The 18,754-nt window shown below is 44.6% G+C and overlaps 1 protein-coding gene across 9 annotated transcripts in view; it reads right to left on the bottom strand.

Annotated features, from left to right (window-relative positions):
- Asap1 (ArfGAP with SH3 domain, ankyrin repeat and PH domain 1) overlaps positions 1–18,754 on the bottom strand; it is a 283,124-nt gene that overhangs the window by 13,331 nt on the left and 251,039 nt on the right. For 7 of the 9 annotated variants that reach the window (XM_050145405.1, XM_050145407.1, XM_050145410.1 and 4 more), the window contains 2 exons: positions 17,964–18,186; positions 8,115–8,285 (listed from right to left, as the gene is read on the bottom strand). In XM_050145405.1, the coding sequence (XP_050001362.1) occupies positions 8,115–8,285; positions 17,964–18,186 (394 nt within the window). The remainder of the gene's footprint in view (positions 1–8,114; positions 8,286–17,963; positions 18,187–18,754) is intronic. The other 2 variants (XM_050145409.1, XM_050145412.1) reach the window with 1 other exon arrangement.

Here is an 18,754-nt window from a genome sequence, read left to right as displayed (position 1 = left end):
GATGAGGAAGTAACTTAACTCGTTCCCACTCCATGATCAGCCTCATGTCACGGCCCAACATCTCTCAAATGTGTTCTTTCCTGCCAGCTGCCATTCTGCACCACAGGGGAGACTGGCATTTTTACCCTCTTTTAAAGATAAGCAAATGGGAGATAAGTTTATGAATTGCTACAGGTTCCATAGCTACAGTGAAACCAAGAATCCTGACCACAGAGCTGTGTGCTCTACACAATCCCCTAGGATACTATGATAGTAACACAAATAACACCACCTACCATTAATTGAATACTTAACACAAGCATGTTATTTGCCAAGTATCTGTAGGTAATCCTATCCATGAGAAAAGACACAATTGTCTCTTCCTATCCCTTCCAATCTACACATAAAGCAAAACAAAGGTGTAAGAGGGGAAAGCAAACAGGCGAAGGATCAGCACTGATACACAGCCAGGGGCCCTCTCTAGAAGCCTGTACTCTGAACCGCCCACTATCCTGCCAGTTCAGACAAAAACTGCTCCATCAGGAGAGGCTGGCAGAGCTGAAACTGGACCTCTTGGGCAGAATGTTCTGTAATGCCAGGACACGAGGCAAGAAGAAGCAAACTATACTCGTTTTGACAACACCACTACCTTTCAAACTGATTGCTGCTTAATGGTGACTTTAACCTTTGATGTGTTTCCAGCAGCACATGGCCGAAAACTGAGAAAATTGAGAACATCCCTGGCACCTCTCAAGTAACTCTCAGTGGTGATCTTCAAGGCAAGCATTTCTTTAGCACCGTATTACATGCTGAGCCTCCAGTCCTGGACACCACGCCTTGTGCTTCCACACGTTCTGTGAGCCCCAACAAGGCTTGGGGGAGAAGATGTTCCCACTAGTTTCCTTTCTACACAAAAACACTTATAGAAAACGACTATTTAACGCAGTTATGCAGAAGGGAACTTACTCTCCTGTGGTCATTCTCTGCCATTACACAGTGAGTATCAGGGTAGGCTGGTGGCGGCCTGTGCCTACAGGCCTGGATGTTCAGAGTTTTCATTTACTGTTCCTCTTTGGCCAAAGTTACTTGCTGTTCTCCAAAGAAAATGTTTGTAGGCCTCTGCAACTTTGCCTTTCTTGTTTCACCTGCACAATCTGTCCCTTCCCACACTCGAGTCAATTCTTGCCCATCTAAAGAACATCTCATTGGCTGATCTGATTCCCGCATCTCCTTCTGGGAAGAAATTAAGGGTACGGATTTTGGAGCCATACAAGTCCAGTTTGGAATTTCAGGTGGGATGTGGATTGAGCCTGGAGGATGCTTCTTATTCTGTTAAGCCTCCATCTCCTTGCCTACACAACCAGAGTGACAATTGTGCCCACTACAGTAGAGAGCACTGGAAGAGAGGCTATGGTTGTGAGCACAGTCCTGGTCTGCAGAAAGCATGACACAGATGGAAATCATTCTCCACAGGCTCCACTGAAGTGTGTGGGAACTATGCCGATATAGCCAACAAAGTGGTACCCCAATGAGGGCGGTTCTTCCCATGCCTCTGTCATCCTACCTCCCACACAGCGCCTGGAACAGAATAATCGATGACCCTTTGCTGCAGAAAGAGGCCAGCAGGCTAACTAACTCTTCGACTTCGGTCACAGTGTGATTTCTCAGACCCGATCGGGAAGCCATGTGTGATAGATGGACAAGAATCCTGTGATTCACAGAGCTAGGGAAAGGATGGCTAGTGTGCAGGTAGGAGAAGTGAGGCTTAGCACAAGTCCCCAACGACAGTACTAAAAAAGAAGAGAAGGGTCACACATACAGGAGCAGCTTATTCCTTTCGTCTCCTGCTACACAACTTGAATTTGTAGGTCGCACACGTTCTAGGTATGTCAGAGAGGCAGTAAGAAGGCTGGAGTCAGAAGCTGGGCAGTCAATGGGAGAAACCACGGTTGATTCTCTGAGAAGCCATGGGCTGAGATTTTGCGGAAAGAGCAGAGAATATCAGCTAGTCATGAGCAGCACAAGGCTGCAGGAATCTTTTGGAACAGTGAACCAGGATGTGGGTCATTAATTCAGAAAAGAGTTCAAACGCCACTTCTGAGGTTATCAATCTGTGATCTTATGCAAGTGATTTAACATCTCTGCCTCAGTTTCCTTGCCTGTGAACTGAGGGTGATGCCCTCCTATCTTTATGGCATGAATGTGAAAGCTCAGTCCAAAAATTACTGGAAAAATTATGTTTTAGATGTAGAAACATTTCCAGGAGAAAAACAATTTTACCCATTTTATTTTTTATTTATTTTTTGGTGGGAGGTCTTTTGACTGCAGGATGTAAAAAAAAGTACATGGGCTTTAGGTCTCAGTGGCCAGACGGGATTCCTGGAGGCCACTAAGGCAGATTCTGTCCTTATTTCCTTATTACTTATATGTATTAGAATACGCATTATTTTGTTTTAAAGTAAGTAATTTAAAAGGGGGGAAGCTTAATGAAACGCAGCTTCCAAGGTCATGGGATTCCCACACATCTTGCCCTTGCCTACTAGCCCCTCTGCTTTCTCAACACAAGCCTGCCTGAGACGTCTCATGAGACAGATGGCTGAATTCAACACCCAAGCAGGACTTTTAGTCACGTGATGCCCAGGCTATTCTTGGTACTGTGGACACTGTAGTTCTGGCAGGAAAAAAGCCTGGAAGGGTTCTTCTTGCTTGGACAAGGCTAGAACCACACAGTGAAGTGTGCTGTTACAGGGGACAAAGAGACAAACATGGCGAGTAGGCACGGCCAGTGAGTAGGGGCATGTGCTGGACTGTGTACTTCTGCTGAAGAGAGTGCCTTCTTCAGGAATCTGATTCTCAAGCAGAGACAAGCACAGCGAGGAGGCACAGGCAGAGACTTACGGTCCGCCCTTCTCCACCCCATGCAACAGAAGGCAGTGTGTGGACAGGGTGAGGAGTGCAGGCTCTCACCTGCACTGGTTCCCTATATATCGGCTATAAAAACCAGGGCAAGTCCTCAACCTTTCTAGTCTAGAAGCCTTAAAGCCCAAGAAACAGTATGTTCTGTCCCGGAGACTGTGAGCAAGAGTCATCTATGCTACTGAATGCAAAGTCTAAGATGGACAGAGCACCTGCCAGGAAGCTAGTGAGCCCTCCTGTGAAGCAGATGCATTACAGGTCAAACTCTTTGTACTCTTTCTTGCAGGCATGCCAGTAGTAGCTACTCAGTAGTAGTAGACACTCAGGATTCTGAGGGGCTTCCTCTATTCCATTCATCTTCCAAGGCCAAACTCAAGCTCTGTCTCCTCCTTAAACTGCCCGCTCCCTCTGAGAAGGCCAATGTGGAGGACTGCAAATACAACCTGAGCAGAAGTCATCACGAACTTCAGCGAAGGCTTCAGCCACAGCCGTCTACCAAGGAGCTGAATGGCAAAGGTTCCGAGTCCAGTAAATATTAGGTGTGGTAGTACACTAGTAATTACAGTGTTGGGGTGAGGGAGGGAAGGAGAGGGCGAGGAGACAACAGGGGAAGGGTGGGGGAGAGAGGGAGAGACAGAGACTCATCCCTGGGGCTTGTTAAGCTTACCTACTTGGTAAGCTCCAGGCTAGAGACACACACATATAAACACATGGACATACACATACCCTCTCTCCTGAGTGCACATGAGGATCCTAAAACAGCCTAGGGACACTGGCAGTTGGTATGGGAGAATTGTCTGTATTCTGTCAATCATGTTGTAAATAAACGCTGATTGGCCAGGCAGTATGTATAGGCGGGTCAACCAGACAGGAAGTAGAGGAAGGCGATTAGAATAGGAGAATTCTGGGAAGCAGGAAGCTCCCTCTGCAGTTCTGCCCAGACCATCGAAGAAGGAAGATGTGAGCTGCCCCGCTGAGAAAGGTTCCAAGCCATGTGGCTAACATAGATAAGAATAATGGGTTAATATAAGTGATAAGAGCTAATAAGAAGCCTGAGCCAATGGGCCAATCAGTTTGTAATTAATGCAGACTTTCTGTGTGATTTTCTCTAGGACTAAACGGCTGGTGGACAAGGCAGAACAGAAACCACCAAGCAGCCAGGCCCTCATGTCAAGCCCGGCCCTTCATGAGTTATTTCAGGGCTAAGCCAGCCAGGCAGCTGGGCCGACAAGCAGGCCCTCATGTTATAGGCAGTCACCAGAAATGGAGAGAAGCAAGGAACAGAATCCTTCTCTAGACCCCTAGGAGAGGACATGATTCTACTGGATGTCAGTCTTGCAGCCTCTACAGTGCTTCTTAACCTTCCTAATGCTGTAACCCATTAACATAGTTCCTATGCTAACCACAAAATTATTTTTGTTGTTACTTCATAATTGTAATTTCCCTACTGTTATGAATTGCAATGAATATTCATATGGAATATTCTGGTATGGAACCCCTGTGAAAGGTCATTTGATCCAAAGGGGTCCAGACCCACAGGTTGAGAACCTCTGTTTTAGAACCATGAGAATAGGTGTTGATTGCCTTAAGAGTCCAAGTTTGTGGCACGAGTTACAGTAGCCAAGGACACATACGGCACCATGACACACATATGGGAGTCTAGGAAGTGTGCGTTCAGCAAAATGCCAGGCTGAGAGAGTTACAAACGGTAGGTAACGTTTGTTCAATACTTTCCAAGTCACATAACCTTTATGAGAATTACACGCATAACACATGACTAGCACTAGTTCTTATTTTGTTAGAGAAACTGAAGAGTTGAACAATGACAACTACGTGTTAAAAGCTACATATGGTAGCTCAAATCTATAATGCCATGAAGGCTGAGGCACGATTGCCATGGGTTCAAGGTCAGCCTGAAGTATAGAGATTGACTGTTTCAGAAAACAAAAGCAAAAAAACACGTGGAGAATATGACACTAGGGTTCACATTAGGGACTCTATAGAGATGGTGTTCTGAGGGCACCGACAAGGAGGCATTGGGACCGCCACCCCCCAGAGGCAAACAGAGTGTGGTCTTTGAAACAAGTCCCAGGATCATTAAGGATCCCAGGATCTAGCCCAATACAGGGAAAGACATTCTAGACACCGTGAGAGTCTGACACGACCGAGGCCCACTGGAGAGTGGAAGAGGAGAGAATGTGGACTGGGACTCTGCTGCACCTAGGAAGGACACAAAGTCCTGCTCCAGAGTAGATGGTGAGCGGCTGCTACTCAGATTTCCTTGGCTGTGTCTACCAGGGACGCCATCTCCACGGGCTTAGGGGAAAAAGGAGGTCTAGAGGAAAGCTAGGGCAGCTGCAGCACCAGGGAGACGCTGCCCAGAAGCTGACCAGTCTGACCCCTGCCTTAGTCTCATAGAACACAGCATCAGCAAGAGATGGGACAGGGCCACTAAGCAGTGATTACTCAGCAGAGTGCACACAACGTGAGTGCAAGTTTCTCCTATGATCAGGAGTCTACTGGGCACTTGCGGTGTTGACAATGCTACTAACCTGTGTCTGCACAAAAATGTCTCCTGTATGCAGACATCCGTCACCTACATACAAGCCTTGAATCAACACTCCAGAGGTTGTCTGAGCACCCACCACAGTCCTGCCATATGGAACAGTGCCACTTTTGCTGAGGGTAGATTTTAATTTCTGTCCCTTAGGGCTAGCTGAGGTTCCATCTGTGAAAGGCTCTAATGCTCCCAGCTGATTGGCAGGCAGTAACTTCTTAAACCCCCCCTTCTCCCTTTTTTTTTTTTTTGGTTTCCTGAGACAGGGCTTCTCTGTGTAGTCCTGAAACTCCCTTTGTAGACCAGGCTGTTCTTACACTCAGAAACTTTTCTGCCTCTGCCTCCCAAATGCTGGGATTAAAGGTGTGTGCCACCAATCTGGCTGACAGTAACTTTTTTTTTTTTTTTTTTTCAAGACCAGGTTTCTCTGTAGCTTTGGAGCCTGTCCTGGAACTCGTTCCTGTAGACCAGGCTGGCCTCAAACTCACAGAGACCCGCTTGCCTCTGCCTCCCAAGTGCTGGGATTAAAGGCATGCGCCACCACCACCTGGTGACAGTAATTTTTATAATAAGGTAACATCTGAGTTTCTATGGGAAAAGGCCTGATCCCCAATATTGTGATAAAAAGAAAAGCCAGGTGCTAGAGAGCTGGAAAATAGAAATGCTATGAATTGATTTGAGGGCTGTTTCTGTTTTTATAAGAAGCACAAGTAAAGCACACAGGAAGCAAGCAGAGGATCAAACTCAGTGAAGTCTGCGACGAATCTTCACTGTGGGATGAAGTCCACAGAAAGCCTGTGGGGTCTGGGGGATGTTATCTGGCAAAGTCTGTTTTTTTTTTTTTTTTAAACAGATCCGGGACTCTTGGAAGCCTTGGAATGCAGTATCCTGTGTGCCTTCAATCGTTTTGCCTTGATTATTTCTGATCATGCAGATCCATCTCAAAGGTGTCCTGAGTTGACTTCTTTATGACTCACACTCCATTTTCCAGCATGCCCATATGCACTTCGATACGACAGTAATGCACACTCCTCTGAACGCCTCATAGTACCATGAGCTCCTTGGGCACAAGGAACTGAGACGGCTTAAGCAACAGAAATGACAGGTGTCCTGGGTAGGTCTGCTGACTCAGAGGAGTGGCTACAGCCACACCCACACCCACACACACACCACACTCTGTAATATTTGGGACAAGACTGTGATAATCTTAAAAGTGTATATTCTGGCTTTTGTTCAAAAACAAAACAAATCAGAACAATTTAGCTAGGCTTTTGAAAAATTCTTATGTTCATTACGCTGAATTACTTATCACGTGTTAAGCACAATTTATAAAAAGGGAGAGGAAAAAAGCCACAATGGAATCCTCTGGTGGGAACAGGTGAGACACAGACCAGTGTGCTCATTTGGCAGAGTTCATGTGTGTGAGTCAGGCTGTGCTGGGCTACTGGGATGATGGTGACCTACGTGCTGCAGCCAGGATAGAAGGCAAGATGAAGGTATTGCTGTTGGTGTTGCTGGTAGCAGTGTTTTGTAGACAAGATAAGTCCATGCAGCTAGTGTCCAGCTCACTCTGGCTAAGGCTACTTGTTCTTAAAGAGATTCCTGAATATCCAGTTTGTGGCACGCAGGATTCCACACAAGTGAGAACAGACAAAGATGATTCTCTCATGGAGCTCTCATTTTAGCAGGGTAGGCAAAACATGCAAAGAATTTAACTCTGATAGTATTCTGGAAGAAAACAGAAAGGAGCCAAGGAGGCAAACTGGAGAGAATGCCAGAAAGGATGAGGGCCTTGGACAGAGCACATGATGAGACCAGGAGGTGAAGGGTCCAGGACAGAGTAGAGACCCTCCCGCACAGTGCTTTGATGTAAGAAGCCAGCTCTTGTCTGAAGCTCAGCAGGAAGTCATTAAAGGTGTGAAGAAGCAAGTCTAAGGTAGATTTCAGTTTTATCAGAAAATTATTCTGGTTATCACAAAGAAGTGGATTGTTTTGTTTTTCTTTTCTTCTTTTTTTTCTTTTCCTGATACTGGGATTGAACCCAGGGCCTTGTGCAAATCAGACAAGCACTCTAGTTAGCATGTAGACAGTCCCTAACCTTAGCCCATTATTTCGCTGTTCTGAGTTCTATGAGAGCCATAATTCCCACTTCAAACAGTTGCTAGTCTCGCTCAGACTTAGGATATGCTCAGTTCCTGTGAGTATATTTGGCCCTCTACATCTGTGGGAGGAAAAAACTACGTACTGAACATGGACCCCTTTTCTGTTTTCTTTAACCTCACATTTACACTCCACTAGACATGCTGTCTAGAGCAGGTTTAAAGTGTCTATGTTCAGGTTATATAAACACCATGCCACACTATATAAGAGGGAGTGGGGCATCTGGAGATTTTGGTGTCTTGTGGTGTGTGTTCTAGAACCAGCTCCCTGATGATATCAGAGAATACTGTATTTATTACTATAGTTTTGAGAGGCCCCAAACTTTTCAAAATGTTTCCTGGCCTTAGAAGGCATGTATAATCATATTCACATGTTTAAGACCTCAGTCAGGGTGTGTGAACTTTGGACGGTTTTCCTATCATGCAAACTGTTCAGTGACCAGTAGAGTCCCCCCGACTATCGGGCTCTGGGCAGCTTCGACCCTGACTTTAGGAAAACTTACCCCAAGGAATTGCGCCTTTGTTTGGGGGCCCGTGAGGTAGTGGGCTGGGAGGGTCGGACAGGGTTCTCTTGTGTCCGGGTGGTGGGGGAGGAGGCCTCTTCTTGGACAGGGTGGAGCTGCCACTAGAGGTCTGCGTGCTTAGAGGGAGTGTAGAAGGTGGGCCAGTAGGACCTAGAAAGGAAATCGAACGGGGGCAGGAGGGTTAATCCCAGTCTCACAGACACAGAACAGTAAGTATGTAATCACTCATCAAAATGTGGTAGAACATGGGAGTCCATCAGCCCACTGATTCACAAATGGATTTTAAGATCTGTTGGTTAGCGGAATGTTCGGCCCTAACCAGAACATCTGTATCACATCCTCTCCTCCCAAGACTCAACCACCTTTGTGGGATAAGTATAAAGGCCAGAAGTGGTGAACAAGCACAAGGAAACGGTTTCCTGAACACAGCAGCTGAGGTGGCACTCATAAGACCTGTGCAAGTTGAAGTCGGGCAAGATTCCAGCATGGAGAGTGCAAGTGGGCACCAAGTCCTGCCCCTAGCTAAAGAGCTGGTGGTAGCTGATGGCTGCTGGGTCAGAGAGTCACTTTTCCTTAAAGGGGTGGTCCAAGATGGATTGTGACCACCATCCAATGAAGGCCATACATCACAGAATAAATGTGTAGCACAGATTTACTTTATGGGCTTAAAAAAATGGGGAGTCCGGGGACAAAGTTGAATGGATAGGGAAGGAGATGGATCTGAGAGAATGAGCCAGTGGTGAATATGATCAAAACACACTGTGTAAAGTTGTTAGGAACTAGGGAGAAAGAGCACAGTAGGCATTCAAGTGATAAATAGACAGTGAGGAAAAAAAAAAACTTGGTTAAAAAAATTACAAGAAAAGAAAAGAGTAAGTATTTCTAGGGAACAAAATCCCAGCCAAGCCAGGTCTGGTGGTACAAGCCTGTGATCCCAGCCTCTCGGGAGGTTAAGGGGGCGGGGGAATCAAGGAGTTCAAGAGTCACACAGTCGGAAATGAGATGAGAGCTCATTTAAAAAGCAAGGCAAAGCAAAACCCCAGCAGTGGTAACAAATGCTGATCAACACCGAGGGCTCAAGGATTCTGTCCCTCAGGCAGATGCAACGGTAAAAAGGAAGCACACACACATTTCAGCCAGTAACTCACTCACTGGAAATCACAGAATCTACTTAAGAGGAAGGCATACTCCATTGCTACCAAGACCAAGAGAAGGACAGAGAGTGCTGGGAACTCACGAGTCAGTGGCTTACAGGCTAAGGGATTAGAGTGTTCAGTTAGCGGAGTTTTTAATTCTACTGCAGCTTTCCACTTAGCAAACAAGTTTTCCTTAAAAATTTTTCCCTAAATAATAAAGGATCTAAACTGACCTAGAAAAAACAACTTGGAAAACTTTTTGTTCTAATATTGTATTATTCTGGAAATCCCAAACCATATGTCGTACTGAAAGTCTGAACAGCAGCTAATGAAGTTGGTTCTGCAACAGTCAGGGGGTATCAATACACATTCTTGAAGTGAGTGTGTATGCCAGGCACTGTGCTGGGCACTGGCATGGGTATTTCTTCAGAAAATACAGCTATAAAAAAAAAGAAAGAAAATACAGCTATAGGCCTGCTTTAACCATGTCCACAAATAAACATTTGGGGGGGGGGGGAGTGAAGCCAAACAGGAGGGAAAGGAAGCTAAGAATACTGTCACGCCAAATGCTTGACTCGGGCAGGAGACACTTGGTAATCCAGAAATGTTCCAAAGAAGTTTTTACGTTCTGTATGAAAAGAAAATCTTAATTACTGCTGGCCTTCTTCCTGTGTAAACTTAAGGTAGTTTTAATTATTAATTAATAGTTAGTACTAATGGGGATTAAGTCATAAGTTTTCAAAGATAGCCTAATTGTGGCAGTAAACAATGCTCATCTGAGTAAAGCAGCAGTCTGCATTAGGATTAAATGACCATAGTAACAGAACAGATTCTGATGTGACACACAACAGCATTTTATGGTTACTTTAAACCAATGCCTAGTCACACTATTAGTTACTCAAGTTTTAGAAACCATTTTCACAATAAGGAGACTGTTCACTACACCCTGACACCTGTGCAATGCTTTGCCATCTTCAACAGTAGTATCTGCATATTATTCTTTTGACTGTTAATATAACTCCGTGAGATAGATCTGATGCTGGCTATCATGCATCTGAGAAAAGAGGTTTGGCATGGCAGATCCCACCGGACAGGAACAAAGCAGGTCCAGGAATGGGAGAGGCACTTGTCCTAGCAGTTAGTGCTATTGGATCCTCCGGTCCAGGGCAGCACTTGCTGCGTGGCTCACGAGAAAAATGACAATGTTCAGTATGAGGAAATGGAAGTAAATTCAAAATAGATAATTGACAATGGTGAGTTTCTCTTGTACTTTCATCTTTACTGCCATCTAGAGATGATCTGGTGAAGTGCATCTTATGAAAGGTCACATGATACTGCAGCAAATTTTGTCCAGAACTAAATACTGAAGCAAGATGCTGTGTGTATGTGATTTCAGGGATAATTGCATACAATAGTCAGCCAGTCACTACCAACCAAGCAGAATCCAGATCCAAAGATCTAGGGAGTTGGCCAAAGAAGATGCGAAGCTACAACTCAGTGAACCATGATCTGATTCTGGCCCAGGTGTTCAGCCCTGAAAACAGCTTGCTTCTCTGACTACACTAAGCCTTTCTGTATAGGATCCTTAGACACACAGTGGGGATCTTTTCTATCTCTTACCCTCATCTTAAAATGAAAAAAAAAAACCACAATATTTTTATTAATTCTTTGAGAATTTCATACAATGTACTTTGTTGCCCTCCTTTAAAAGTGGGGATTCAGATGTAACCTTATCCAGAATTTTTCTTTACTACCTCCTTTTTCTCTGGAGTGAATGTTACTAATGTCTGGACTTCAACAAGGCTTCTAGGAACTAGAATTTCCCCTGCTTTGCACCATAGCAACTGCTCTTTTCCTTCCCTACCTGCACACTTTCACAGAGGAGAAGAACTGCCTAGCTGTCTCCCAGTGCTGGTGCCTGCCACAGCCTGAGCACTCAATGCACATCCATGCAAAAAATTCCTGGTGCAAGCCAGCAGGATGATTTTCCTGTATGTTGTGCATTTGGGTTTCAAAAAGTAGAAAACTCAGGTCTTCTACTTCAAGACCAACTAAAAGTGAAACTTTCAAATTTCACAGAAAATGACTTGAAAAATTATCTACACAGGTTTTTGAAAAGCTCATCTGTAGAGCTGTAATTTACACATTCTAACATGCCCTACAGAAGACTTAATGACTAAAGTTATATTTAAGCAACTCTGGTAATATTGATAAAAGTTCTACTTTTCTAATGGTTGTCCTTTTACATTTTTTATTCAATAAGTTGTCTTATGTTCATTGGGTACACTACATTGATTTGAAACATGCACACATTGTAGAATGGTTCAACTAGTGAATTAACATTCATCACCTCGTATACTTATTGTAGTGAGAACACTCAATCTACCACTCTTAGCAACTTTTAAGACTACAATTCATTATTATTTGTTATAATAACATTCTCTACAAACATCCCTTAAATTTATATGGCTGATCCTCCTATATAACGAATCCAATTTTTTAATAGTATGGTAGTTAAAGGACTGGGAAGTGTATGTGAATCACCGTAACAAGCAATATATAAAGGCAGGCACTGTATAATTACATAGAGAAGAACTTTGGAAGGAAGGAGCTGTCAGAGTGAGAACAGCCTTAGCTTTTCATGTGCCCTCAGTCTCTTTCTGATAAAAGTATTGCTTCTGTAACCATTATGTATACACCACCACCACCCTCCCCATGCAAGAGAAATCAGGCTTTCATCCTCTTCCTTTTCCATACCCAGAAGTCAGGTTGACTAGACCAAAGAGTCTGAGTCAGTGGTCCCTGTTGAAGACAAAGCTCTTAGTTAGCCCGAGGTGTTTCATGTGAGGTGTTTAAGCAAAAAATCTGGTACACCACAGCTTCCCTTCTGAACACCTTTTTTCTTTTTGGTATGTGTGTGGGGGTTTGAGACAGAGTTTCTTCTTAGCTTTGGAGTCTGTCCTGGAACTTGCTTTTGTAGACCAGGCAGGCCTCAAACTCCCAGAGATCCGCCTGCCTCTCCCAGAGTGCTGGGATTAAAGGTGTGCACCACCACTGCCAGGCCCTGTACGTCTATTTTAACTGTAAGGTCTGGTTCGTTTTGGTGTGTAAAAAGTTTCTATTCATTTGCAAGGTTTTTTTTTTTTAAAAATAATAAGACTAACAATTATTAAAATAATAATAAAAGGGAATGTGAGAAATTTATAAAGGTCACCAAAACAACAAAAACCATAAAGCCCAAGCTAAATACAAATCCAATGTGACTGAAAGGCCAAGTCCATGAATTGTTATATGAAGCTACTCACAGGGTTGTCCCAGGAGATACAAGTCCCAGAAATGACAAAGCATCAGGCCATGAGTACTGCTGCTGAAAATACTTCCCAGGTTTGTCTGACTCAGCCAGTGGCGCCTTTCTGGATGGCAAGCCATGGCAGTAAGCCGAGTGGTCTGTGCCTCTAGACTTGTCTCTGACTTCTACCACCGACCTCTGAGAAGGAGATGCTGTGCATAAAATGCTTGCACAGCTGTATTTAGTAGAACTGTTACAGACATTTTATACAGGGCTCTTCAGCAAGTGAACTGTCACTTCCCTGGGACATGTGGTCTAGTTTTGTGTGTGCCTACTCCTTACTTTAGCTATATATTTTTGGGGTATACTTCCACTGATTCTTTCTTATACATTTAATAGCCCCTGACACAGATGAACACCATTCTCTTACAATGTGCTAAGAAAACCTATACATAGGCCCCGTCCTAGAGGAGTTTTAACTGGGACAGGATGAAATGCAAGCCTTGTCCTTCAAAGCAGCAAGCTTAGCTCTCCTCTTGCATCGCCCCCTACTGGCCCGATGGTGCATTTCGTGCTTGCTTTCTGACTGTTCTGTGAGCTCACAAAGACATTCTTCGCTCTGTCCTGTATTTCTGCTCCTGAAATAGTTGTGCAATGAGCACACTCTGGCGGAACTGTGCAGACTCATTTGCTTGCCACTTTACTGTGTATGCTCAAAGCAGTGACTCAGCAAGGCGAATGCCAAATCCTTCCTTCTGGATAAAGATCCTGAAAGTCAGCAGAGTCAACTAAATACAGGATTAGAGACACGGGGCTAGACTGGCCTTTAAGGAGAAGGAATCCTGGGGGCTTGGTGAGCAGAGGAAAGGGAGCTTCTTGGAGAGGGAAGGAAGTTGGAAAGGCTTTCTAGGATCTGAGTCTGCCCAAGTAGCTGAGGTCTGGCCTGACACAGATGGAGCCATTTGAAGGTTTTTTGTTTTTGTTTTTTTTTTTTTTTAACTCTCAAGCCATATTCCTTGATTAATGAAGGTGGTTAGTCTTGCTACCTAAACCGATGGCAAGAGTAGCCCCTGGCTCAATATTCTTTGTGGCACCAGGCTATCATCAACAGCATCTACTGTGGCTTGCAGTACTAGGTATGACGCAGCTTTTGCACAAGTTGCTCCTGTAGCAGACTGAGGCTAAGCCTATGTGAGGTCGGAGGTCTCCATCATAGCATGTATGAGGTTCAGGGTTCGTATTCTCAAGTATCCACGTGCTGTGTAGGGCAGTAATAATTCTGGATTCCAGCAGTAGTTGCTCCTGTTTCTAAAAGTTTAAAAATTTAGTTCTTCAAAGCAACTACTGCTCACTGAGATTAATCATTCCTTACTTTATAATGTTTCTTTCAGTTAAGAAGCAAGTATGTGTCAGGTCTTGCTATGTTACATGCTAATTTAGTCAACGGATGACTTCACTCTAGTCCATAGTTCCCTGAAGACTTCTTTCCTCTCCTTTTCTTTTTTTGTTTCTCTGTGTAGTTCTGGCTGTCTTGGAAATCCCTTTGTAGACCAGGTTGGTCCCAAACTCACAGAAATCCACCTGCCTCTGACTCCACCTCCTGAGTGTGGGGATGGATGAAAGGTGCACATCATTGTGCCCAGCTGAAAACTCCTTTCTTAAAAGAGGCAGTGGCAGAGAGAGGTACCAAAGCTAGGCAGAGGACCAACCCGATGGATGGATCAAATGGTGCCTGGTATTGCACCAAGAGTTTCCTACAGTTCTGAATTATCTCTACCAATCTTGAGAGGGGCAATGATTCCACGTTGGGTTTAAATTTATGCCAGGGACACACAAAAGGCATGAAGGTGAACATGGCAGACAGCCATGGTTCTAAACCTTAGAATTACTGTTAAACAGTTAAGTCAACCAAACATAAGCAAGCAATATGTACCTGCACGTCCTCGTTCTGTGGGACGGGCTGTGCAGCTCTGCTGTTCCCCATGTTCTGCCACTCCAGAAGCAGCTGCAGCCACAGCCCAGCAGACCTAACAGGGTTGTCTTGGAACAGTGCGTATTTCACATGTTCCAAAATCATCTCTCCATACATTGTGTCAATGGGTACTGAGGACTACTCCATGTAAGGGAAAGAGCGGGTTTCACTTGACAAGGAAAGAAGGCATCTGAGCTGACAAGCTGCAGACTGATCTAACTCTCTCCTACTTCAGCACCATATGATCTGCAGAGAATTCTTTAACCTTTCCAGGGCTCAGTTTCTTTGTCTGTGTAACAGGATACAGGCAGTGCTTGTCCTTCAGGATTCTCTTAGCTTTAATATAAACACTAAGTTCTATGCTAGCATTTAAATATTGTTGGGTAGGGCTGCTGATCGTGAGGAATATCTGCACACTTAGCTGCTGAGTTCTGAGAGTCACTAGGGTGCTACTCAAGTACAGGAGGCGTTGGCTGATAGCAATTTAGATCAAACTTCCTGAATTCTAATGAAGCAGCTGGAGGGCTTTGAAAATATTCCTGAGCCGGGTTCAGAAGAATTCTCTCTCTTGCTGCCTTTTGTACTCCTCTTATTTGTGGGGACTTTGTCAGAGGTATCTTCTTCTGACACAGGAAGCCATTATCCAGAGGTTCCTAAATTTGGGTCTGTGGGAAAAGCTTCTACTATAGTCAAGGATCACGGCTTTCCTTGCTGTGAAGAGAAAGCAATTCTAATCCCAAGGATGACTGATTGAAGACAGCTTTGTTCTCACGCAGATGGTTCTGCCAGTTAGCTGGATGGATGGGGAAAAAGACAGGGACTACGACACACAAGTACCTCTGCACAGGGTGTCAGCTGGCTTTTTAACAGTGGTCTCTAAGAATTCCAGCTTAAACACTACAAGTTCTCCACATGTGAGAGCATGTGAGCCCAGCTGGCTAAGGGCAGCTATGGGTCAGTGCCTGGTAACTGTCATTAGAGACTCTGTCTGCATCAGCATTAGACAGTCCAATGCTGGGAGTCTGATGTCCCAGGGGGAGTGCCAACAGACAGCAGAGCAAGTTCCATTTTCAAGCATGGGCTTGATTTGTAAAGGGAAGGGGGGCTATCTCCTCAGTTAACTGTGGTTGCTATCGCCAAATCTCTAAGCCCGTTTCAGCAGCTGACCCATTAAATAAACGTAGTCTTTGTTTTCTGGGTCTTTGGTAAAGAGCTAGTTAGAATTTATTCAGTGCAGGCCAGTGATACCTGGCACTAAGCCAGATAGAGCACTTTATGGTTTTCTACGTCCCAGTGAGATAAAATTACAGAAGGAGGTTGCAAGAGGTGGGGGTGGGGTGTGTTGGTTCTTGGGTTCTGGTGTCAGGGAAGACTCTCTGAACAGGTGCAGGCTCTGCCTGTCAAGACAGGCCCATGAAATCATTCGGAGTCCATTTTTCCATCATATAATCAGGCTTGGAGGCTCCTCTCTGTCTTGTTGTGAGAAGTGTGATTTGCTGAGGGAGAACAGCACAGGGCTCACACAGCATGGATTTGTAGCTGTATTTGTTAGTGGTCTTTAAAAGCATGTTCTAGCAGACTGCAGAATGGTAGAAACTCTTGGCTTCCACGCGCTTTACTATGTTAAGGCCACGTGTTGTCTTTGATGAGAACTGCTCATGCCAAAGTCTTATTGTGACGCTCCCTATTATTTTATGATCTACAAGGCCATTTGGGGTCTCTCTAAGAACACAGCTCCCATTTATAACACGATTTCAATGGAGAATAAGCTGTGAAAAAACAGTTTTGAATAAAGCTCACATTTGCCAGAAAATAGCACCAGTGTGATTCAAATAGGCCTGTCATTGTATACCAGGAGGCGCGGCAAACCTGTGTTGACTTGGGAGAATCCCTCATTTGGACTCTGGCAGCTATAGCTTTAAGCACCTCATAGCTGTAGCCCTGGGAGTAATAACCCTTGATGCTGTTAGCATTTCTGTACTTTACTAACCCTCTACACTGATTGGAAGAAGACAAAGGGCAAGTGTTTTGTGGTAACAGAGCAGGAACCATCTCCACTGGCCTGAGACGCAAGGCTGGTGGTGAAGGTATCTGTAACATACAGAGTAACAACAGCCTAGGCAATCCTCCCCAGGTCTCTGGGAAAACAACATCACCCAAGGTATAAGACTGTGGGTTCTGTTCATACAGGATCTGGCTAAGGATTCCGGGTAGATGAGAACCTCAGGCAGTTAGTCACTCAGCATTTATGAGCTCTAATCCCTCATTTGCTAGACACCAATAACCGTAGTACCTACCTCATTCGGAATTCTTAGGATGAATAAGAGCTTGGTGTATGACTTCTCATGAGGCAAGTGTCTCATAAATACTACCTACCACCATGACAACCCCCACTCCACTTTTGATCCAGGGTCTCAAGAAATCCAGGTTGTTCTCAAACTTGCTATAAAGTCAGCCAATAATGATCATGAATTTCTGGTCATTTCCTTGTTTCCTGTACCAGCCAATTAAATGGGGTTATTATAGCTATGGATATTGCTATGATAATGCAGCTTTTTTTAAAATCAATAATAGTAATTCATTCGACTAGGAATCCTATAAGTAGTAGGGGCAGCAAGTGAAAGAAGAATTATAAAGGAGACTTAATAGTATGGTAGGTATTTCATATTTTAGAGTGGAAAGCAATAAAAGAAAAAGGGAAATGAATATTGAAGTTGTAAAAAGAATATAAGTAATTTGATTAAGAAGCATGAAGGTAGCTGGGCAGTGCTGGTGCATACCTATAATCTCAGCACTTGTGAGGCCAAGGCAGGTGTATCTCTGAGTTAGAGGCCAGCCTGGTCTACAGAGCTAGTACCAAGACAGCCAGGACTACAAAAAAAAAAAAAAAAACCTGTCTCAAAAAACAAAACAAAACAACGCATGAAGTTCAGGTTATATGGAAGAGTATCAATTATGCAATTGCTGCATGCAATTTTACGCAGTGCTGGGGATCAGACCCAGGGCTTCGTATACAAAAGACAAGCTTTCTACCAACTGAGCTACCTCTTTAGTCCAGCAAGTCACATGTTTAACAGAGGCATCTCAGTAGAGAGAAAAGTAGCCTTTCAAAGACTCAAGAGTATAGTCCTACTACATAGGCTATGTGGTACTCAGACTGGGCTCAAGTATTGGCTGTGTGACAGTGAAAAGCTTCTTCATCTCTTTTAATCTTAGTTTCCTTTTTTTGTAGGCTAGACACACATAATTCACAGGCGCTTACTGCAAGATAACAAACCATGAATACCCATGATACTACCTTTGCCACCAATGGTGCCTGAGAAACAAGTCTCAATTTCAAGCTATCCCCGGCAGTATGTTCCATATTCTGCCACTTAAAGCAGACTAGCAGCCATGAGGTCAAATCCACAAACATTTCTTTAAGCCCATACCTTTCCCGGCATTCCTAGGTGGCAAAGGGGGAGCCTCAGTGGTGGGTGATGTGGGTGAGTCTGTAGAGACGAAGATCTGGTTGGTGAAGGCTCCATAGGAGAGCCGCTGCTTGTCCCGTGGAGTGCTGAACCCTGGCAGTGCCAGCTTGTCCTGTGGTGAGATGCTGGAGGAGTGGCAGAAGCTCTGGGGTCTGGGTGAGCGCTCCTTTTTGATGGGGCTTGGCTGGTACAGGAAACAACAGATGAGATGAGACTCGAGGACTGTCCCTGAGGTGTCCAGAAGAAGACCCTTGCAGAGTGGGCAAGGGTCACCTGGTTCCTGTGGCTCTCTGTGGGTATGCCAGCCATCAACACAGCTTCACAGCAGTGACACAGTGAAGGGAAGACTTTATACCTCCTACATCTTCATCACTAACAGTCCCACCAATGAGTGTCAGTCAGGGATCAATAAGGGCATACCAGAGTTACAGGTCAGGTCACGGTTATGTTTAGCCTTCAACAAACACCTCCCTGCAAAGGATGTGCCTGCCTCATTTGAACAACATTCCCAGTAACCTATGATCTGTTACACAAGGTTCTTTGCCCTGTACAAACCTTTTACCTTTACCCGTCTTCCACACTTGGCTTTGAGGTGCTACCCACATGCCAATGGCTCGGATCTCTAAATCCCACCCTACATTACTGGGCTGCAAACCATTTCCAATCGCCCACGTAGTGTTTCACTAGCACCATTCAAATATAACTGTAGCAATTACATATCACGTGAATCTCCATGGAGACCTAAAACAGAC

Source organism: Alexandromys fortis, unplaced genomic scaffold (assembly GCF_014885135.2).
Source record: "Alexandromys fortis isolate MF-2015 unplaced genomic scaffold, M_Fortis_MF-2015_v1.1 scaffold_2_1_26212458, whole genome shotgun sequence".
Classification (NCBI taxonomy): domain Eukaryota; kingdom Metazoa; phylum Chordata; class Mammalia; order Rodentia; family Cricetidae; genus Alexandromys; species Alexandromys fortis.
This window is presented reverse-complemented; position numbering and strand designations above follow the sequence as displayed.